Source organism: Platalea leucorodia (genome assembly GCF_965183815.1).
Source record: "Platalea leucorodia genome assembly, chromosome: 9".
Taxonomy (NCBI): domain Eukaryota; kingdom Metazoa; phylum Chordata; class Aves; order Pelecaniformes; family Threskiornithidae; genus Platalea; species Platalea leucorodia.
The window spans coordinates 33,928,527-33,949,908 of record NC_138831.1 but is presented as its reverse complement, the minus strand read 5'-3'; the positions used below and the strand labels follow the sequence as shown (position 1 = coordinate 33,949,908).

Here is a 21,382-nt window from a genome sequence, read left to right as displayed (position 1 = left end):
GTAGTACCTTGCAGCAAATGCAGGAAAAACAGGCACGGCTGTGGAGAATACAAGGTGAGAGCCTCGCATCCAGTGCCTCAAAATTGCCATTTTGCATTTTCACCATAACTGGTTTTAAATAGCTGAAGAGAGAGACTTCATCACACCTCCTGAACTTCAACATTGAGTCAGACAGACATAGGGACAATGAATATTCTGTAAGTGAATATTATATAGAGCTCAGTACAGAACTTGTCAAAGTCCAGAAGTAAAGTCCAGCGGACTACAAGAGATATGAAATGTGATACCCATGAAAGGATCAGGAGCCCAGCATCCCTGGAGATCCAGTTATCAAATAAGGTATCACTAGTTTGACTTACAGTACTTTTTAATGGGTTAGCATACCACAGTGGCCTCCTCTCTGGCAGAGTAACACCTTCTCCATCCAGTTAGTGCCAAGTGGCACTACCTCGCTCCCAACCTTTTTATTCTAACTTTTGCGTATAAAAAACCATGGAAGATATTGCTATCCCTTCTAATCATGCCATGTTTGCTTCCTGCAGGTGAACGGCCTTTTGAATGCAACTGGCAAGGATGTAACAAGAAGTTTGCTCGCTCTGATGAGCTGGCCCGCCATTACCGCACCCACACTGGAGAAAAGAAGTTCAGCTGTCCCCTCTGTGAGAAACGCTTCATGCGCAGCGACCATCTGACAAAGCATGCTCGTCGCCATGCCAATTTCCACCCAAGCATGCTCAAGAGGCGAAGTGGAAGCAGCTCAAGAACAGGGTCTGTCAGTGACTACAGCCGCTCAGATGCCTCAAGTCCAACGATTAGCCCTGCCAGTTCCCCATAGACCTACCTGCACTGGATGTCAGCACTTTGCCTCTAATACCTAACGTGGAGTTTTGTTTGTGTTGCACACATTTAAAAAACTCTGTCGCTTCCCCTCCTCAGTCCCCCCCCCCCCCCCTTTTTTTTTTAAATCAGCTGCCTCCCACTGCAATTTCCAGTCAAATTTTCTTTACCCAACCACACAAGTGGCTATTCTAACCTCATGGACAGACAGACTTACATGTTCCACTTTGTGACTCCTGCTGTCTCAATATTTCATACATTTTGCAACCATTTACAGATCCTCTTGATTATTCTTTATAAAAAAATGAGAAAATCTAAAAAAAGAAAAAAACCCCACTTAATTCACCTCAGGTGTCAAAGTAGTTTTGTAAGACCGGATTGCACAACATGAGCATACATACACTTACAAATCAACTGTGTTGGATTGTGTCCCCCTTCTCCTTTCTCAGGGATGGATATTTATGTTACACAATAATTACAATGAAGACACACCCTAACCGCAGCCTTACTCTGTAAATATATTTGCACTCAGAAGCTTTTTGTTAGGTTCCTTCACACACTGGGGAAAAAAATAAAAAAACAAACAAACAATACAAAAACCAAACCAGTACTGGAATGTAGTACCAGACTCTTCCATTGTATGTTTTCCTGATTATATACCTACATTGGGGAGTGTCCAGACAGGAGTCGTGTCTTTCTTCAAGCTGCCCTCTGCTTTTGGTAGCAAGCCATCTTTTCACTTCATGCTGAAGATGCTCCAAAACCAACTTCCTATTGCAAAAATCTCTGTGAGGTTGATAAACTTGTTTGTTTGTTTGTTTCATGCTAGATAAAATTCTGAGAAAAAATTCTAAACAAGATGCCTTAAGTAAATAACCTAAATCACGAGGAAACATATTTACACTGGGTAACATTTTATTGCAAGGTGGCATGGAATCTTGAGGCATTCTGTCATCACTCTGTCCAAGTTGTTAAGCTCTCTGCACTGCCTGTTCAGTATGGGACCAACAGAATATTCAAATCAAACCACACTGACTTGAACAATTTTCTTTATTCTTTATTCTTTTGTCCTTTTTTTTTTTTTTTAATGAACTATGGAAATAGCATAGCTGAACCAATGCCCATCAAAACTTTTATCAAGGTACCTACCTACTGTACAGCTGTATCTTAGCAAGACAAATTGGCTAAGACATAGTTTCTGTATCCTGTTGCATCACAATCGTGGTTGCTGATAAAGGAAATGAAAATCATAAGGTATCTTCTGACTGGAAAAATAAAATATGCATTTTTAAGTTTTAAAATAAAATGACATTTTAGCTCAGCACTACTACAAGTTTCTCAAAAATACACATACCAGCATAAAGTAAGGTGCTCTCATTTCTGAATAACTGCTTAATAACAAAAAGGGAATCTTGGCTAGTTTTCAATAACTTTCAAATATTTGACACTAGATAGAGCACTAGGAGGTAGATTTTTATGTTTTACATGGTAGAAGATGCAGCAAAAGACCAGGAGCATTGTGATGTACTGGAGACCTCATTAGCAGCAAATACACTTTCCTTGGTTTGGCTAGGTCTGATGGTGCATATTATAAAATCAGGTTCCTTTGATTCTGGAATTTTTGGGATTTTCTTGTTTTTACTGTAGGGTATAAATGCAGTTAAGTGTAGCATGGTGAAAAGAAACTCTATGCCAAAGCTGCCATTTGATATCAAGTGAATGCCTCCACATTCCAAATGAACCTGTATCTTACTTGCTGCTTTGCATTGATCCAATTTTGCAAGTTTTTATTGTACTGTATATTAACTGTGACAGGCTAATATAGATTTCCAAGTAGTTTCATAGGTACTTCCATAATATTTACATTATTCCTAATATTATGCATCTTATTAGTTGTATGGATAAATACTTAAAGACAGTTCAAAGTGCAGACATTTCAGTATTTTTTTCATTTGCTTCAGATTTCACCTCTATAAAATCACATTTTTCCCCTTTTGAATTGGAAGCCATGCGAGGCACAATTCTACTGTTTCATTTCACAGAAAATGGAAGAACATCGTAAGGTTTTTTGGCAAGATGACAAATATTGTTGAGTTTGTGTGATGAGTTGCCTAACCACTGTGAGTTAGGGGAAAGCCAGATCTGTTTGCCTCCACAGATTTCCTCTTTTCTTTTTTGCTTTTTTTTTTAAATCTCATCTACTCATCTACATAATTTTAACAACTTCATACAATTCAGGTAACAGGAATTCACATTCCAATCATTTCTGTGACTGCTAAAAGTGCTCTTGTGCTGTAGTTAGTAGAGGCATTTAAGATACCTAGCTAAAGGAATTCTACAGGTCAGCTGTGTCTTGTGCACATACTTCGAAACAAGTCATAAACACGTTTTGCATTATCATTATACCTTAATAGAGGGATGGGGGGGACGACACACACCAAAATCAAAAGGAGAACTAAGTATCAGCAAAAATCATAGGCTTCATGTTCTAAGTTCAGTTTCTTGTAAAATCATCTTTTCCAACAAGAGCATCATTTAATCTTTAGCAAAGGAGGAACCACTCCAGTCATTTATTTAGGGCATAATAATTCAGCATGAATCAGTAGGTGCATTACAAACAAGCTGTCTTAAGAGCCTGGAGAAAGAATATTTGCACCAGGTTTTATTAGCATTGAGATGATGGGATATAAAGATTATGGGACAACCTATTCTGAGTGACACAAGAACTATGTAATCTTTAACTCAAACAGTAAACTAAGCATTTTACATGTATTCCTCATAGAGATTACTAATAATTCTCCAAGGTTAAGCGGGGGAAAAAAAAAAAAAAAAAGTTCAAAGTCGAATTGCTAGTTCAGCCAGTTCATCTAATGAGAAGGCTATGAGACTATATATAGCCAACATAGCTACACTTTCAGGAAATTCTCTGAAATTTGTCATTAAAACTGTTTTTTTTTACATCTTAGCTGTAAACACCTCAAAGTGTGTTAGGCTGACAAATTACTGTGTTTTAAAATCCAAGCTGGAGTTTCAAATATTTCCATTAAATGTTTAATACATGATAGCTTTAAGATAAAATGATGAATTCCAAACCACTAGTAGTTTCCAAAACTGAATGTGAATAAAACTTTTCTTGATATTTTCATATTGAAAGAGAGTGTTTGGGGTTTTCTAGCATCTGCTAGATGCTAGAAAAGAAGCACCAGCAAGGTCATAAGACTCCCATTCTCATGATTGTTCCTCCTGAGTTTTGCAGATATGAGAAGTCTGAACACCTCAAATTACGTTTTGAAATCTGGGTGCTTATCCAAACTAACCTCAGAATTTTACCCTTTTGTTGTGTCACCCAGAGGTGTAACCTAAAACAGTCTCCTGGCATAGCAACAAACATTGCACTCTCGGGAAATACTGCTCTGGCAAGGTGCAGATTTCTTCACAGTCCTCCATTTGGAGCAGTGTGCATCTGCCACCTCCTTTCCTGTTGAGGTGAATCCCCACAAACTACAAAATTGCCCTGATTTTTTTTTCTTTTAATTTAAGAATATAACAACAGGTTTATTAAGAAAGCCCTGAAAGTTTGTTTTTCTCCAGCCATGATTCTAGCTTCCTCTGTAAGAGCTGAGCTTAACTGCCTTGCTAAAGGAAACGGGTGCAAGTTAAAATCGTCACTTCACTACCGCCACTCAACTGAGACTAAAGATGCTCTTAGAAACTCATTCACCCCTTCCATTAACTTCATCTGTGCAAAGGCCTAAAGTGCATTAATGGCCACATGAATTCAGTTTTCATCCTGCTTCTTAGAAAGCAGTTCTGGCAAACTCCTGGCAGCTAGATTTTATTGTGAGAATTGTTTATATCTGCAAATTAGTTGTTCTTTGCTTTTATAATATATGCATAGTATCTGTTTACATTTAACTGCAAAGGTATGTATTTATAACAAGTCATCAGAAGCCTCTGTTTGATGGTAACATCCTGTATGTATCCTACCCTCTTTACTGCATTAACCCTTGCTATAACTTTTAGCTATGAGAGCCTCTGTACACCTTTAAAGCCTCATTACCTACTATACAGATGTTCAGCACTTTCCACGTTTCATGCAGCCAGGCAGTAAAAGTCTGTGTGAGGAGCTTACACATTTGTAGCTATTCACATTCACAACTGCTTTTCTCCAGTTCTTTGCCATGAGTTCTAGAATTTGTACTGTGTGAAGTGCATCGTTGTTTTGGGGAACATGGTTTGTGAAGAAAGAACAAGGAAAATGAACTCCGCATACTTAAAGCTTGCCTCTTCATTGCCATTTGATTTACTAATTTCATCAGGTGATGCCTACAAACTGACTTTCAGGTGCTCTTTTACTCCATCCCACGATCTGTTTGTGCATTGGGTGCTAACATATCGTCTATGTCAGTGAATGGAATGATGAACATCTGTATTTTTAACTCTTTGGGGGATAAAGCTATAGCCTTAGGCAGAAGAAAATAACCGAATTATACTTGTTTACCCCATAAGCCAGAATATAGAATGCAAAAGCCCATCCACTGGTATAGGTTTTTTTTTAAATATATATATATATATATATAAATATTTATATATATGGATTTATATAAGCATATGCACATATATATAAATACATATATATGTGTATCTTGTATAGTACATGTGTGTATACATAAATACACAGCAGTGTGTATATACTACACATCAAATAATGAAGGGATGTCTACAGAGCAAAAATAGGTATCCATTTCATTATAATTAGTGGTGAGTCTGAACCAAAATCCTATATGCAAATGCCATTGCATTTGGAAAGTTTGAACCTGTTTTTTTTGAGATTTGTGGTTGAGTTTCATCTCTGGTTACAGCTGCAGTTACTTGTATATATATGCATTCTGGGGGATGCGTGTGTGCAGGCACGTGCTTTTTCACAAGCACATGCCTGTGTGGGTGACAGAAGATATGTATGCCAGTAAGTGTGCATGTGTTTACATATATATTTCCAGCTTTGGTGAACTATAATGTTACTGGTGTCATCTTCACTTGTACAGTTTTATCAGCAGCACATGAATGCTTCCATGGGTCACTTTCCAACTCTTTAAATCACTACATTGAAGTATTACAGTTGTACAGTTATATGTTCATCTACTCTTGCTCTGCTGTAACTTTTTATGTATTTTGTACTGCATAGATTATATATTGTGATAATGTCCTATGCAACAACAATAAAAAAGGAAAAAGAAAGGAAAAAGGAAGAAAATTAACAACTGTAAAATATCGTCTTAACTTGTATGCATGGTTAGTGACGTTTACATTTTCCAAAATAAAACTTTAACTATGAAAGATTGGGTTTCTCTTAATTTCCTTCCCTATATATCAGTTAAAAAGCATCAATTGTTAACATTTTTGCTGTTTGTTTGAGGCTTGATATCTTGTTTGATATCTTTGTTTAAATTTCACCCAGTGCTCTTGTTTAAAATGTTTTTTTTTAAAAAAACATTGACAGAAAGTTTCTGTGATGTTTGTTTTGTACTCTTCTCTGCTTTATTTTATAGTTGCATAGTGAAACTCCTTTCTCAAAGCTGGTATATACTGTGTTTTTCTTTACAAGATGGTTATGGGATTAACATGCATGACCTAAAGGTCAGAGAGTCAACCATCCTTTCTTTCAAAGCTCAGTTCTTTGCAAATTTCTGATACCATCTCCACAAGTGGCAATGCCATATCAAAACAGTCATAATTTAATCTCACAGCACCCTGAAATGTTCTTTCCTAATTTGAAAGATGAGGAAATTGAAACACAAGAGATTTGAGCGACTTTCTCAAAGACATGAGGCAATGGCAGATGTATGCCTTTATCCTCCTTTGAAAGTAACACCACACCCCCAGGAAAACAATTTTGTGCCCTATAATGAATATGTGCCTACAGAACATTATAACTGATTGCAAAAATAATTTAAAACAGCGGACTACTGTTGAAAGATGAAAGCTAAAATATCCTTGCTAAGCTAGGGGCAATTGCGGGAATTACTTTAAAATTAGCACATTTTCTTGTACAGGGGTCATGAAAACTGTTCAGAGCAAATAACTTGGAGAGCCATTATCTTTAATAGCAGGTTTCCCCATGTATTCATTACAGTGTTGAACTGTCAGTTCTACTCATTATCTCTGACCATGCACCTATTAGCTTGTACATCTGTATCTGTCTATGATCGACTGCTATTTTGTAACTTACACAGAGGAACTAGCTAAATCACAGAAATGCTTAACTATGTTAACACAGTATTTAAGGGCTCATTATCTGCGAGTAACGTACTCTTTGGGCATGCAATGGATAGCCCTGACTCTTTATTAGTGAACCCTCACTGGAACAGAAGACAAAATGCTTCTGTCCAGCAGAAAACCACAGGTTCATTTCATTCTTTTCTACTAACATTAGTGTGACGTGGCCTCTCACTGCTTGTTCTCAATGTCTGTGTTATAATTGGGAAATCCCGGACGGAGGACTCTCTGAAGCATTCAGGTAGTGAGAATCCTCTAGCAAAAATCCTGGTAAACCATCTAATACCCGAGTGAGTTGAAGCTCCCTTGCAGGCCTTGTGTATCAGTCTGTCTGTTGAACTTCTTCCATTTCAGATCCACTGAAGTAGCTAACATCACCCTCCCCCTGGCAGTCTTTCCCTTCATGCTTCCTCAGATGTCCTCTCACCCCATTCACAATTCTTAGTTCAAGTTTCGCCCTTGGACAGAGAGGCTAGGCAGCTGCTTTAGAAGTCCAGTTGCTTTTTGCTAGTTTGTTCCTATAGAAAGGGTGTGACATGTGTAACCTCTGCTGCTACCCGGTTTTTTGGCCACTCGCTCCATCTGAATTCACTGTTTGTACTAAGGGAGGAGGTGGTGAGGGGTCTTATTTCACTCATGCTGGAGAAAGTTGATACAGAGCCTTGCTCCTCTTTTCTGTGAAGGAATGAGTCTGAAGTTTCTTGAAAATACAGGTTACACAACACTTCTAGGCACCGTTTGTGAAAATAGGCCCTGAAGAGTGGCATTTCTGAAGCCTTCCTACATGAAGGATCTGCCTCGTGTTGAATAACAGAAAAGCAGTCAAAGATTACTTTCTAAACTTTCTAGAAGAATGAAAAGAGAAACAAATCCTTCTAAAAGGATATGCCTTTTCCGTTTAAGTATGGAGTTGTTGCCTTGGTACTGTAATGTTTTGTGCCTCCCCACCCAGACACCCACACTCTGAAACATGTGTATTAACTCATTCTCATCTGCAAAAGAAACTTCTCCTCTCGGGTTGCTAAATGCATGGGTTTCTGTCTTGCCTGTGACTCAGCATTTGCCATGAAATGTTCATAGTCTTGGCAGTAGTCCATCAGTTCAGAAGAGAAGCGAGAGTACTGCTAGCATTAGGATAGGATTTTCCTATTTACATTTACCTGTGTATCATTTCTGGCTCCAAAGTAGTCCACCTTAAGGTTCATTGCCCCAGCTTTTCAAGGAATCACACCCATGGCATGCTTTGCTAGTTGACTGCAAGAGATTGAAGTGACGTAAATATAAATACACAGTCAATAGAAACAGAGAGAAAAGTGAGAGAAGATGGAGACCAAAATAAAAAAGAGGTGAGGGCAATGAGACAAGCTGAGTGTTTCTAGCAGCTGACCAGAAAGGCTCATACGGCACCAGAATACGCATGGGGCTTCCTAAAGAATTTCAGAGCAAGCAAGCTAGGCAGCATCTCCAAATACCAGAGGCCGCATCATCTTTTCTAAGAGCAGTAGAGGAGGGAGCTAAGTCAAACCGTAACTCAAGCAGGCAAGCACACGCATCTAGCTAGCTACAATGCGTTGCTGGCACAGCTAGGCGTATAAAGAGAGAGGGAGGGATTATTTTAATAGATTTCTCAATCCATGCACCAGACAAGATGTCTGGATGCCCAGACATCTGAGCAGCAAGAGGGGAAGAGGGAAGCATGAATGAACACTGGCTTTGGGAGCCAGATTTGTGCTTTGGGCAACTCGGAGAACAAGATTACATTAAACAAGTCTGCAGGGAAAAAAAAGAGTGAAGAAAAGAGATGTGAGAACATCGGAGTGGGGTTTTAGGCAAGAACAGGCACCGAAGGTCTGCTAACAAAACCTAAACACTGAGCTTAGTGATAACTCTACCTTACCAAGAGAAAACAGCTCTAGAGTATAATTGCTTCCTCATCATAATTGTAAATAAAGGATCAACCTGTCCTACCTGGTTGGCACTGGCAGGAGATAGATTTAATCTTTGGCTCCACTGTCTGGAACAAATCTTCAACAGGAAAAGAGGGGTTGGCATCAGGGGCTGGGCTAAGAGAGGCTCTGAGACACTGTTGCTGGCAGGTCTCTGCTGAGCCGACGTTTTTTCTCTGCGTCGCTGGATAAATGTGCCTGCCTGAGAAAAGAGTATAGGGTAAGGCAATTTTATGTCATTTTCTAGAGAGAAAAAGAAAGGCCTAAGGTGCAAAATCCAAAAGGCGGTCTACAGAAAGGAGTAAGATGGCTCATGTGGTAGCATTTCCAAATGACTAGAAGGTAAGGCATGTTAGTGAGTAATAAACAGGACTGTGCGTCTTTAAGAGACCGATGTTTGTGTTTTCCCATGCTCTCCTATTGTGGAAATAACTTTCTGAGTCATTTCTCTGATCCTGGAGACAAACTGAACAGACACAAAACATAACAAAACACAATAGCAACGGGAAGAGAGAAATTCCTCCCTCCTCCTTCCACCACACACGCATTTTACGTCAGTGATCTGCACGCACTCAAAGCCTCTGAGTGGAAGAGAAACAAGGCACAGACCAACAATGTTGTTTGGTACACACTTTTTGAATCAAGTTCACCTTCTCCACCACTGCATAAACAGTTAAAACATGAAAGCCACACTTCCCTAGTCTGTTACTTTTAAATATTTTATCCATTCTCTTTGGTTAAAAGTCTTACCTTCCAGATTTTCCACAGACAGTGAACTGCAACAGGAATTTGCTAGCTTTTTTAAACTTCAAAGCTTTGCATTTCAAAGACCCTGCAATTTTTCTCTCAAGCTCCATGCCCCACCCACTGCAAAAAAGATGTCCGTTTGGGACTCTCTCTGGAAAATGCCACATTTGGAAGCTCACATACATCTAAGAATCAACACCACAACTATTATCTTCCCAGAGGGGAGTAATGAGATGGGGACCCCCACAAGTGGCTGGCCCCAAACCCAGGCTGTATCAAGACTTCCTACACCAAAATGCAGAATCACCGCTGATCAGACCTGAGACAAGTCCATTTTCTCTGTTTCTTCCTTTGGCCTCTATTACTGTGCTGAGAACTATCCAAACCCTTTGATATTACACACAATAATGTCCCACGAAGTTGCAAGGCCTTACAGGTCTGGTTTAACATGCAACCTTTTTGTTGACTTTGGAAGTCGTAAAACAAATACCAAGCTTTCCCACTCTGGGGCTGCCGTACAAACTGCCGTTTGCAGACTGCTGGGAGGAATAGGATGACTTGAGAGGAAGAAGGAAGAAGAAAGTTTTGTTCAGGATTGCCAATCCCTCCTCTGCCGCCACAGCGAGCCCTGCCCCCAGCTCACAGGGCCGGGGCCCAGGGAGACGCCGGTGCTCACGGGCAGCAGGCGTGGGCTGGCCGCAGAAGGCAGAGCAGGTCGGCAGATCCCTCAAAAGAAATGACCTACAGCCACCTTCCTCCCTGCGGGAGGGGAGTCACTCTCAGGGGCCGTGGGTGTGAAAGCAGCCACAGCACACCCCAGCTTTTGCAACTTTCCCTGAAGACTGGGTAAGGGATGGTTTCCCCTTACCGTGCCCTCGCAAGCAGCTGTGCTGAATAACCCGAGTGAGCGAACAAGAGGCAAGCCTAGGAAACAGAAACCTTGTGGAGGGTGGGACTGCACAAACAAGAAGACTGGGTGAATAAATCAGGCCTGGCTGTTGGTTTCCCTGTAAGAAACCTTCCATTAAGGCTCCACTGGATATTTTTGGACTCCACCTGTCTATTTTTAGGTGGGATAATTAATGCCAAAGGAAATAAGGAAAAAATCAAGCTTTAAGTCCAAGAATGGAAAATTTGGTATTCTCCACAAAATCACTATGATTAAGGAGGACTGAAAAGGAAGGGTTATATTTCATGAGTAAAAATATGCTACAAGTCACTGTAAAAATTGTATGTTACATGGTGTTTGCTAAGAGAGGGGAAGCATTTCAAGAAGACAGTGCTTCACCACTTAACTGTTATTAAATAGGAGTGAAGGCACAGCTGAATGCCCAGCTTTAAAACGCAGCTGTACTCTGGCTATGGTTTTGTATAGCTCTCAGCTGTGCTGAGGCTCCCAGCTTCTCTGCGAGTTGCGATCTGGCTTTGGGAGGGGCTGGCTGGGACCTCGAGAACAACTGGCACAGGCTCTGCCCAGTTCTGTGCATGAAGTTACGCAGTAAGAGAAAAATCACAGCCAAGTTACGCAGCACCCTCACCAGGTCCTTAAAATAATCTGCCTGAAGTACAGGGCTATTATAAGGCCAGAAAATCTGTTTTATGAACTAAGATGGGAGGTTCTCAGAAAAAAACCCCGCCCTCTTGGATAGAGGAGCTGAAACATGATGGAACAACACGTGCAATGCTTTCAAAATTCATCTATTATTTTACTGATAGCAATGGTTTAAATTCACATCCCTCAGCCTTACGACACAGTCTTCTATCAGTATTAATGTTACCATTGCCTGTAGAAGAAAAAAGCCTTTCCTTAGTCATCTTCTCTTCGTATGTTCACATCCCATCTCACTCCGAACAGCATCTGCTTCAGAGCAGGGCCTCCTTGCTTGCCTGCTCAGCACCTTCTGCACAGCACCTTGCAATCAACACAGACGTGAATGGCATCTTCACCCTCCTCCAAGGAAAAACACTCTGGCTCCCTACTATCCAACCACAATCCATATTCACCGTTACACACACACAAATTTGTATACTGTAGGCGTCACCTAATCTCGGACGGAGCCCAGCTTGTAAATTCCTGACACCAGAGGGAACATTTGTGCGAAATATCTAAGGGAAGCAGAACATGTCAGGGGGCAGCAGTTAGTATCTAAAGCAGTACCTCCCTTTTAGGTGCCTCTGAAGAGTTCCCTCTTTGCGTTGGGGAGTATCACACAAAAATTATCTTTTTAACTTAGAACTGCCATTTCCTGTAAGCATGCTGCGGTCTGGGAAGGGTTGTTGCTAAGAAAAATCCCTGGGAATTATTCAGCAGAATTTCCTACCTGCCTGCTAAACACTTGCCCCCATGCCTCTAATTACACAGAACCTCTTTGCAAACCTGCTGGACGAGGATCTGTTTATTTCTAAGCTCAGGGAGGTAAATGTCATCTCCCATGAATGATAAAACGATTGGAAGAATAAGGACATGCTACAGAGTGTCTTTTCTAATGAACAGTATTTCTAACTTTAAAAAGGTTTGCAGATGTGACAGGGTAATGAGCATTTGAACTACTTGGTGCTAGCCACATTTTAATGATACAGAGCACTATACAGTAAAAGTAATGCTGAAGCATTTACATTTTGTATTTGCTTTCAGTTACTTTTGATAATAAAATGTTACAGCAGTATTGTCCACAGATCTTAGAAACCCAAATTCATGAGATATTTATGATACAGCTAATGAGCTCCTGGCTTCTCTGATAATTTCCTCAAAAAACAAGGGTCATTGTATGAACAGCAGAAGCCAAAGCGGACTGGCTCCGGTACAGGTTTTATCAGTTCTAAAGATACATAGCCCCCTCCTGACTGTCCAAATCTAAGCCAGAGGCACAGCAAGTACCTCAAAGGCCATCAGACAGCAACAGATTTAATTGCCACATGGGAAACGAGCTCAGTGAGTGCATCCAGCTCTCAGGTGACAAGTACCGAACAACAGCCACTGCCATCGACGTCTGTGGGTACCTCCCAGAGATACACGCGCGGAGCCGGCGGGGACACAGGATGGGCGCTTTCCTCCTTAGCCAGATCTGCTCCGGGTAAGAGCTCTGGACGCTAGAGCAGAATTAGTGCTGTCTGCCTATAAGCACAGCCCTGCCTCAGAGCTGCCTTCCTTCGTGGATGTGTCCCACTCTCTCAACCCCACAAATTCTTTAGTTCTGATGGCAAATTTGTAACATGCTTGGTAACATATTAACTAGCCTTCTGCAAAGTGTTGGTTACTATATTAAATCCCAGCTAGAACCCGGAATTCTGGAAAATTATCAAGACAAGTCATGGGTCAGCTTTTTGAAAAGAAAGGGCTATGGAGCTGTTTAAACTCTGTTGAAAAAGTCAGGGAGTAGTTGGTTATTTTATGTAGTCGCACATCCATAATTTGAGCTCACGTCTGGAAACAACTTCCTTTTTTCTTTGTAATTTCTTAAGTTAAAAACCTTTCTTTAAAGAAGAAAAGCAACACTTTTTACACGAACCTTCTGCCAACATTTAAAATCCCCTAGATGGTACATTTGCCAGTTTTATGTTTGCCTGGAATACTGTGCAGAAGACAAGAAGTCAATAACAGATGTTACGACCAGCTCTGATACCAAACTCATGATACTCATGATTCTTCTCTGTTAACATAAATTATGTCGTTTGGAGAACGTTACCCATCACCACTGCAAAAAGAGAGAGAGGAGTTTTACCCTGCAGTTACATTCCCATCACTTACTAATTCCAATGTTTTGTACTTACCTTCAAATCAAGTGCAGTTCTAGAGCAGAGAAATCAAAACTCCTCCCGTTTTTCTAGGCAGGAAATGGGGCGTCAAATTTAACGGGACTCTTGTATTATGTTTATCAGCATGCCAAAACCACTGTGCTGGGGACACATACAAGCAACAGAAAGTGCATATAAAATGGCAGTTGTGAAGATCTATCTTCCTGTGCTGTCAGCATTCGCTACGGGGCAGGAGCACCTGGTGACCTCCTGGGGCAGCTCACACAACTCAAGAGGCAGCCGGGACAGAGCAGACGACAGATACTGAGCTGACAGCAGCGTCTGCCTCAGGAGGAATGAGGTCTGATCTAATGCAGCCTGGAACAGCAGGGACACTGACTTGTAGAAGGATCACCTGTGAGGTTTAACAACAGATTTCACAGGGCCAGACTGGATGCTTGCTCTCTCTGTAACTGTGACAAAGGGCTTAGTTGCTGCTCCTACCCATCTTACATAGGCAGGGCCTTATGTAGGCAGCTTTCTCTGGTCTACCTATGGTAAATACACTCACACACTGACTAATTAAAATGTATTAATAACTGGGTCCTACCCTAGCCACTGGCATTTGCTCCATCGCCTTCCTACTCACTTCAGTTCAATGATCAGGGTTTTTTATTATAATTGGCAGATGAAGTCTAATGTGTGGTATTTTACATTTCAAAAAACTTGAATATACCATGACTTACATGCTGTTGAATCTTGCGTAAGAGGCATGGATGCTTGGGTCTGCCTTGCTTTCATTCCAGTCACTCCAACAGTTTTCGATCTTTGTGGCCATCCTGAAGATGATTTGCTGTAGAATGAAGAAAGTAAATTCAGTATTATTCTGCACAGCACTGAGACACGTGGGCTTTTCTGTTCAGATAGTTCTGTGACCTTCTGGAGTGAACAGAGTGACTTAACATTTTTCTGTGCAGAAAGACAGTATTTTCATCCTGCAAGTGTAAAACGGGGCACAACAGAGGGAGGCCAGGAATCCTTTAGGAATCTCTGCAGCTCCCGGAGCTCAGGTAACTGCCTTGGCCTTTGCTTCATCAATCAGATTTCTCTTAGTTCTTATGCTGCATGTAGCTAGACATTTAGGCAAATGCTGGTCACTGTAATAATAATCATATTTTTGTTCATTTTTTGTCTTAGATTCATGGAAATTTTGAGTTTAGATTAGCCATTTAGCAGTCTTGTAAAACATTATTATCAGCTCCTAGTGTAGCCCTGTAAAGTCTGCTTTCTCCTTAAAGTCTTCATCGTCCCTCCTAGGAGACACACAGCTGGCATGCCAGCCACAGTTTCTACTTCTGTTTTAGGATCCTTATGCCTCTCTGAGTTCTCCACTCTACCTACCTCTGGCCTTTTGTTTGTTTGTTTTTAGATTATTGACCCTGAGGGGCAACACCTGCAGTGCACTCTCCATTTACAGTATGTCCCTGATCTGTGACTCCTTCCTCCCACGTGGTAACTGTGATACAGATGCTTTTCAATGGCGCAATTCCATCGTCACCATTTCCAATGTACACTGAAATTAGACAAGGGAGAATCAACCCCTACCACAGCGAGGAGAAACTAAATTTTTCCCACATGACTGGTACTTGTTCTCAATTTGAGTTTTATAGCTATGTTAGGTCGTTTGAACGACTTTCATTTTGCTTCCTCTGAGTTAACAATATTAACAACGGCTTTATTTCAGCAAGGCATCCAAGTTGGGTGGAGTTTTGGGGAAAGGTACTCAGTTTCTTCTTTAAAATGCACTTTTTTCTTGCAAATGTAGTTACACAAAAAACGAACATTGCAACTGTGTTATAAGTAGAGGGAGTCTTTCAGACATGGTAGCAACTCAGAGGGATCCATAGATTTATTTAAGGAGACCACAGGAAGTAGAACACAACTCTGAAAAGTAAAATCAAGTATGCACTTAAATATGGTTAATTTTGTAAAACCTTTTTGTTTTCAAGCTAGTTACTTACTGAACTATTTGAAGTATTAAAATCCAATCAGATAACGCACACATGATATGCTTTTTAACAGTTCTGGCTACAGAGCTGCCCTCTTAGTACTAGGGGTAAAGTTTACCTAGTCAGTAATCTTTCCTGAAATTTATTTATCTTACAAATGGCAAGGTTTAGAAATCTGACTCACATGGGGAGTCCAAAACCGCTGCTTTTTAGAAGTATTTCCTAGTTACACATGGAGTTTAACTGAGCCATCTGCATAGAAATCAAACAAATGAAAATTAAAAAAAAAAAAAAAAAAGTTTTCCTGTAGCAAAGATGACAACATTAGGAGTACATTATGTAACTTTTTTGGATAGGATTTGAAGTTACCAGAAATCAACTATAAATGCTAGTTAGTTTGGTGAGGACAAAAAATGCCGCAGAAGAAAATTGGAATCACTTATGACAAAGCTGACAGGCTGGGGAGAATTCCTTTTTATCAGCACTCTGCAGATGTGGGCTATTTCCTCTCTTTTCCTTAAAAAACAAAATTTTCACTATATGCTATTAAAAATAAGCATCTATCACGAGTTTTCTGTGTCGTGGTGTGTGACAGCAACACTGCTTCCTGCATCCCCACAGCGAGAGACCAAGAGATGGTTAACTGGTAACAGTTGCCCAGGGGCAACTGCAGTGCAGGTTAGTGCAACGAGCAAGCCATCAGAGGAGGAGGTTCACCCCAAACAGAGGCATTTGACAGGGGGACCCAAAGGAAGTCATTATTTACTAACACTGGTTTTCCTCTTTAAAACTATTTATAAGAGAGATTAGCAACAAAGAGCATAAATTAAAATGCTATTTTCCAAACTTCTGGATTGACTGAACTATCCATGATAGCTCCGAGCAGACAGCGAAAAGGAAACAAACCTCCAAAACAAGCTGCGGGAATCTGGATGTTCGGATTTTGGCCAGGATGCCGATCACGGAGGCCAACCAATGCTAGATTTCAACAAGTAAAGCTTTATGTTGCTTTAATGTCCTTCTCCCAGGGAAGTCTCAAAGTCTTTCTTGAGTGTAAATTCCAGTTCTGCAAGCAAGTCTGCCCTGCGTTTTCCTGAAGCCCCCCTGGAGTTGATAAAGCTCTAGAAGGATTCAGGAATCTGATTGTATTGAAGAAATTGCATGATTGTGGCCTTTAAAGAAATACAAAAATAGTACACAAGAATTATTTCATGTACCACTGCAATAAAGGTAAAATAATTCCAGTATGAATCAGCCAGGCAGATAAGTTTAATATTCAATGTCCTAATATTTAAGAACCATATTCCTAGAAACTAGTCATGCCAGTTAAGAAAACTCGTCATCAGATGCACAGATCTGAGCAAGTCCATAACCTCTATGGAGTTAGGTGTGCTGACCCTTAGCTTCTCTTCTGTCTTTAGGTACAGTGTGCTTGCACCAGGAAGAAAGGAAACCCTAACAGCAGGTTGACATATTAGGAGATGGAAACCTTTGAGATCTGCAGAACAGGTAGACATGTTCAAAGATTTCTTTTATCCCCCCCCCTCCCCCCCCTATTTTACTGCCTGATTTATCCCCAATTCAAATTCAAGATGATGTCAAACAGCAGCTATTGAAGGTAAACACGCACTGTGAACACAGGCACAACAAAATGGTTAGTATGGAACTTGAATCAAGAATGAAAGAAGGGTAAAATAAAAAAAGTCAGTATTATGTTATAAGAAATAGGCCCTTTCAAATCTTTTTAGATTACTTGAAAAGATTAGAAGTTTAACTGATAAAAATTAATCACCAATCCACTGCCTCAGAGAGAGCCAGCACAACACTAACTACTAGTTTTATCGATCACCAGGGGAAAGTGCTTAAAAGAATTATTAATAATATTAGGAGATTAAATGATTGGATGCTAATACAGAGTAATCTGGACTGCTCAGTAAACTGGGTACAAACAAACCAAGTGTGTTTGATACAATCAAAATTAACTCAGACATTTAGGAAAAAACCAACAACTTGGCTGTACTCACCAGATGGAGGACTCTGGCTCAGGAAGCACGGACTCTGAAAAATACTAGGTCCGAGAGCAGCTGAACGAGAGTTCCTTGTACATCTTATGGCCAGAAAGACTAAAGACATCTTTGTGAATAACTATACAATAATTTCAGTTAGGAAATAAACTTGTACCGAAATGTAAATGCTACCAATACTTACACAGAATCAGACTAATTCACAAGAGAGGCTGTCCAATAGTCTGCAGCAGAGTCTGCCTGAATTAATCCTTGTTGGAGCTGGTGTGTATTTCACAAAGAGCTTTCAGTCTAATTCAGGTATTTACAGATCAAGGGAGATGTTAAAAGGCTGGAGGAGACTTGAAGCACAGGCATGAGAAAGATTACACTCCAGGAACTGGAAATATGCCTTTGCAACAGCCTCAGAAAGCACGATCTGCTTAGCCTGACACAGAGAAGGTTAAGGGATGGCCCCACTAGAGGGTACAAGCAGTTCAAGGGCAAGAGACAACTCCTCAATCAGACGGGAACGAAATGAGATCCAAAGGCAGAAACTGGAGGTAGGCAAATTCAGGTTAGAGACAAAAGTTTTTTAAAAACCGGCTAATTAACTGTTGGAACAACTTACCGCATGTTAATATGTCTTCTTCACCACTTGAGGTTTCTCTAAAGAAACACCGTAACTCAAAAATAGTTGTTTGACAAATATCCTGTCTGCCGCCTGATTACACAGGCATAGATTTCCTGAGGACGGTGACAGTGACAGTCACAGCCCAGCCTGTACTGCAGCCGCACAGCGGCAAAGCAGCACTGCCTCTCCTTGCACCGAGGGGCCTTCTGCCTTCGGAGCCTAGGAACTAGGAATAGGCTGTACAAACAAAAGGTGAACAGGCCTGGCAGTGCCCGATTTCTGGCTTTTGCCTCAGAGTGTCAGAGTTATCCAAGTTATGCAAATTAATCTTGAAATCAAACTTAAAATCTTCTCCTACGGCAGCAGAAAGCAAGCCTGCGGTGAGCCAATTAACCCCCCACCCCCGGACTGCAGCATGCCCCTTGCGCCTTGTTTCTTTTCTAGGCTTCAGTGTTTCCCCAGCACAACATTGAGGAGAGTACCCAAAAAGCACAAACAAGAATTCAAGCAAACGGATACTTTAGAAATAAGTTAATTTTATTGAATAGGCATTATAGCTTCTCTCAGTTTCAAATAATGGAGAAGCCAATTCACACAGATTACAGAGCTATCAGTTACTTTGAGTAATCTTTCATAAAAGAAAGAAATTAAATACAGTTCTGCTATAAAAAGTGCGACAGTTATAACTGGAAGTTTTTCAAAACAAAAGCAAGTTTTACTACCTATTGCAAAAATTGGTTTAGTGCTTTAATACTTTACAAAGTAACAATCCAACTGCTAAAAACAGCTCTTACACATCATCTTTGTCAAAGTATGGATCAGATTAAAAATGACATTTAAATTGAATTTGAATGAAAACCGCATGTAGAAAAGGTTCTCAAGAACTCACACTTTTCACAACAAAAAATATTCATTATGCTTTAACGTTAATTAACACTCCTGTTTCTTTTGGACAATGGATTTAAACATGATATGGCAGTAAGCTTAAAAACGATCAACTGTTTAGTTTGCAGACAAAAGTGACTGCAACCAATCGCGTCTTTAAAGTATGAATAGGGAAGGGAATGGGAAAAGATAAATTCACTCCTTTCATATGGGATAAAAGTTTTGGGTGAAAATGGTCAAACACTGAGAAACCTGAAAAGTCACTTCAGCTTTAAATAATTTTCTGATATATCTATTATATTGTTTATTGAAATAATAGAATCAATCTTTGCTAAAATAGTATAAATTTATAGAAGACAACAAGAAACGCAGACTCTGAAAAATGAGGATGGTATGACTACCAAGAAGTAGAATTCTTAGCTAACAAAAATCAGTGAGACTTGCTTTATTCCTTATTAACATTTACTTAAGCCCCAGTGAGAGCCAACAACTATCTTTCTTTGAAATATGGACTTCAAGTACAAATACATTTATTGTACATTTCTACGGTTTTAAAAACACCGAGTTTGCTAGGTTATTAGAAAGAGTCACACTACCTGTCCTGATTTTTTAAACTTTATATAATTAGCTTTGGTTATAATTGAACAGAGACCCTCAGTTAATGAGTAAATGAACTTCCGTAAACTAAGGGTGTGACATCTGTTTAATTCTTGTTTGGGGAGACAAGCCACTCTATATGCAAACTGAACTGAGAAAGCCAAATCTTCTTTATTGGAAAATCTACCATAGGCTTTAAGGACAAAGAGCTTTAGACTTTGCGTAAGGAAGATGAAGAGAAAAATGTTAGCAATAGCAAAAAAGATGTACAAACAATTTGGGGAGGGCATATTATACAATAGTAATAGCAAAGTTATGATGAATTAGCTACATATACCTTTTGTGTATAACAATTCAGACTGTCCTTCAAGATTTGCCCGTATCTGAGAGGCATTGGGTTTTAACAACACAGAATCGTGTAACAAAAAAGATAAAGTATTCAGAATGGCAGAAATACATGTAAACAGCATTGATATTTTCAACGTTTCATTCAACTTTTTCCATACAAAAATGTTAGTCTCAAGAATCAATGAGGAAGAATGAAGCCTTCCAAGGAGAACAAAGTCTTCCAGCCACACGACAGTCAACTGCAAGGCATTATGAAAAGTTTATAACAGCATTTTACATCTTAAAATTGAATGCAAAATAAAGCTCTAGACAGATTCCAATAAGAAAACAAGAGCTCCGTGCAGATTTGAAAAACTGCTTCATAGCTGAATCATAAGACTGGCACATTACAAATGCAACCAGGAGTTAGCAGGGTAAGAGCAATGGACTTGGAAAAGACACAGAAGTAATTGCTCCTCCCCAGGAAAGAGCACAAACCTAATCTAGATCATTGGGACAGAGTTTTATACAAAACTCTCAAAGCTGGCCTGGAATACTGTGGTTGGGAAATCCTAGCTGCTTAATCTATGTGGCTAATTCCATTCGTTATTTAATCTAGGCTTAAATCCTGTTTGTTCTCCTTGGCTTATAGTGAATGAACAGAGATTGGTATCATGTGCATGCAAAGCTCTTTGAGCGGCTCCAATGGAAAAGCATTTTTTGTACTGTACACGAACTATGTGCATTATACAAAGACCGTATTTACAGTACGCAGAATCTTGAGCAAATAAACAATAAAATCATTGCTTAATTTGTTAGTATTAAAACATAAGTGCACACAATTTGCAAAGTTTAGAGAAGAGAGCGCTTCTATCGCGCCCACATGGCTGTGTTTCAATTCATACCTGATTGCAAGCCTGTTAAAAGGAGACGTAGGGCATTCTCTGAGCCCGAGATGCCATGTTTTGCTGTTACATCTCCTGCATATTTTAACCAAAAGGATGGGGAAGAGGCTTTGTGTTACTTAAACCTGGAGGCAAATGACAACAAGGCAGTGTTCCACTTCATCTTTGCTGCAAAGACACTGTTCAGACACCACAGGCCAGAAGGAACTGCATCTGTTTTAAAGGCAAGAAGGACCAGACTTGCTCTGTTTTGGCTAGGCTGGCCATGGCTCTCAGGCTCCTAACATACTGTCAGGCTTCATCAGGCAAAGTTTCTGTGCCAAGGGGTTCTAATTTTATTCTGGGGCAAAGCAGTTACATGGGATTTACCTAAAAAGGCAGCTTTTACCTCTCAGCTTGCCTGGGAGGGAAGTGCAACGCCAGTATAATTCCATTTTTGTGTTTATACTGATTTCGCATGTGAACAAAGGAAGAATGGGGT

General features: G+C 40.1%; 1 protein-coding gene and 1 long non-coding RNA gene across 2 annotated transcripts in view; one reads left to right on the top strand and one right to left on the bottom strand.

Annotated features, from left to right (window-relative positions):
* Positions 1 to 6,113, top strand: part of KLF13 (KLF transcription factor 13) — a 36,677-nt gene extending 30,564 nt beyond the window's left edge. Inside the window, exon 2 of the mRNA XM_082321408.1 lies at positions 543 to 6,113. Coding sequence (XP_082177534.1) covers positions 543 to 835 — 293 coding nt within the window. The 3' untranslated portion in view covers positions 836 to 6,113. The remainder of the gene's footprint in view (positions 1 to 542) is intronic.
* LOC309594969 lies at positions 1,529 to 18,210 on the bottom strand. The gene is made up of 9 exons (XR_014229164.1): positions 17,575 to 18,210; positions 16,457 to 16,722; positions 15,735 to 15,802; positions 14,288 to 14,394; positions 13,578 to 13,703; positions 9,082 to 9,261; positions 8,274 to 8,367; positions 1,987 to 2,065; positions 1,529 to 1,608 (listed from the first exon to the last, which is right to left on the bottom strand). It is a non-coding gene; the product is annotated as an uncharacterized lncRNA (long non-coding RNA).
* Between the last annotated feature and the right edge of the window lie 3,172 nt (positions 18,211 to 21,382).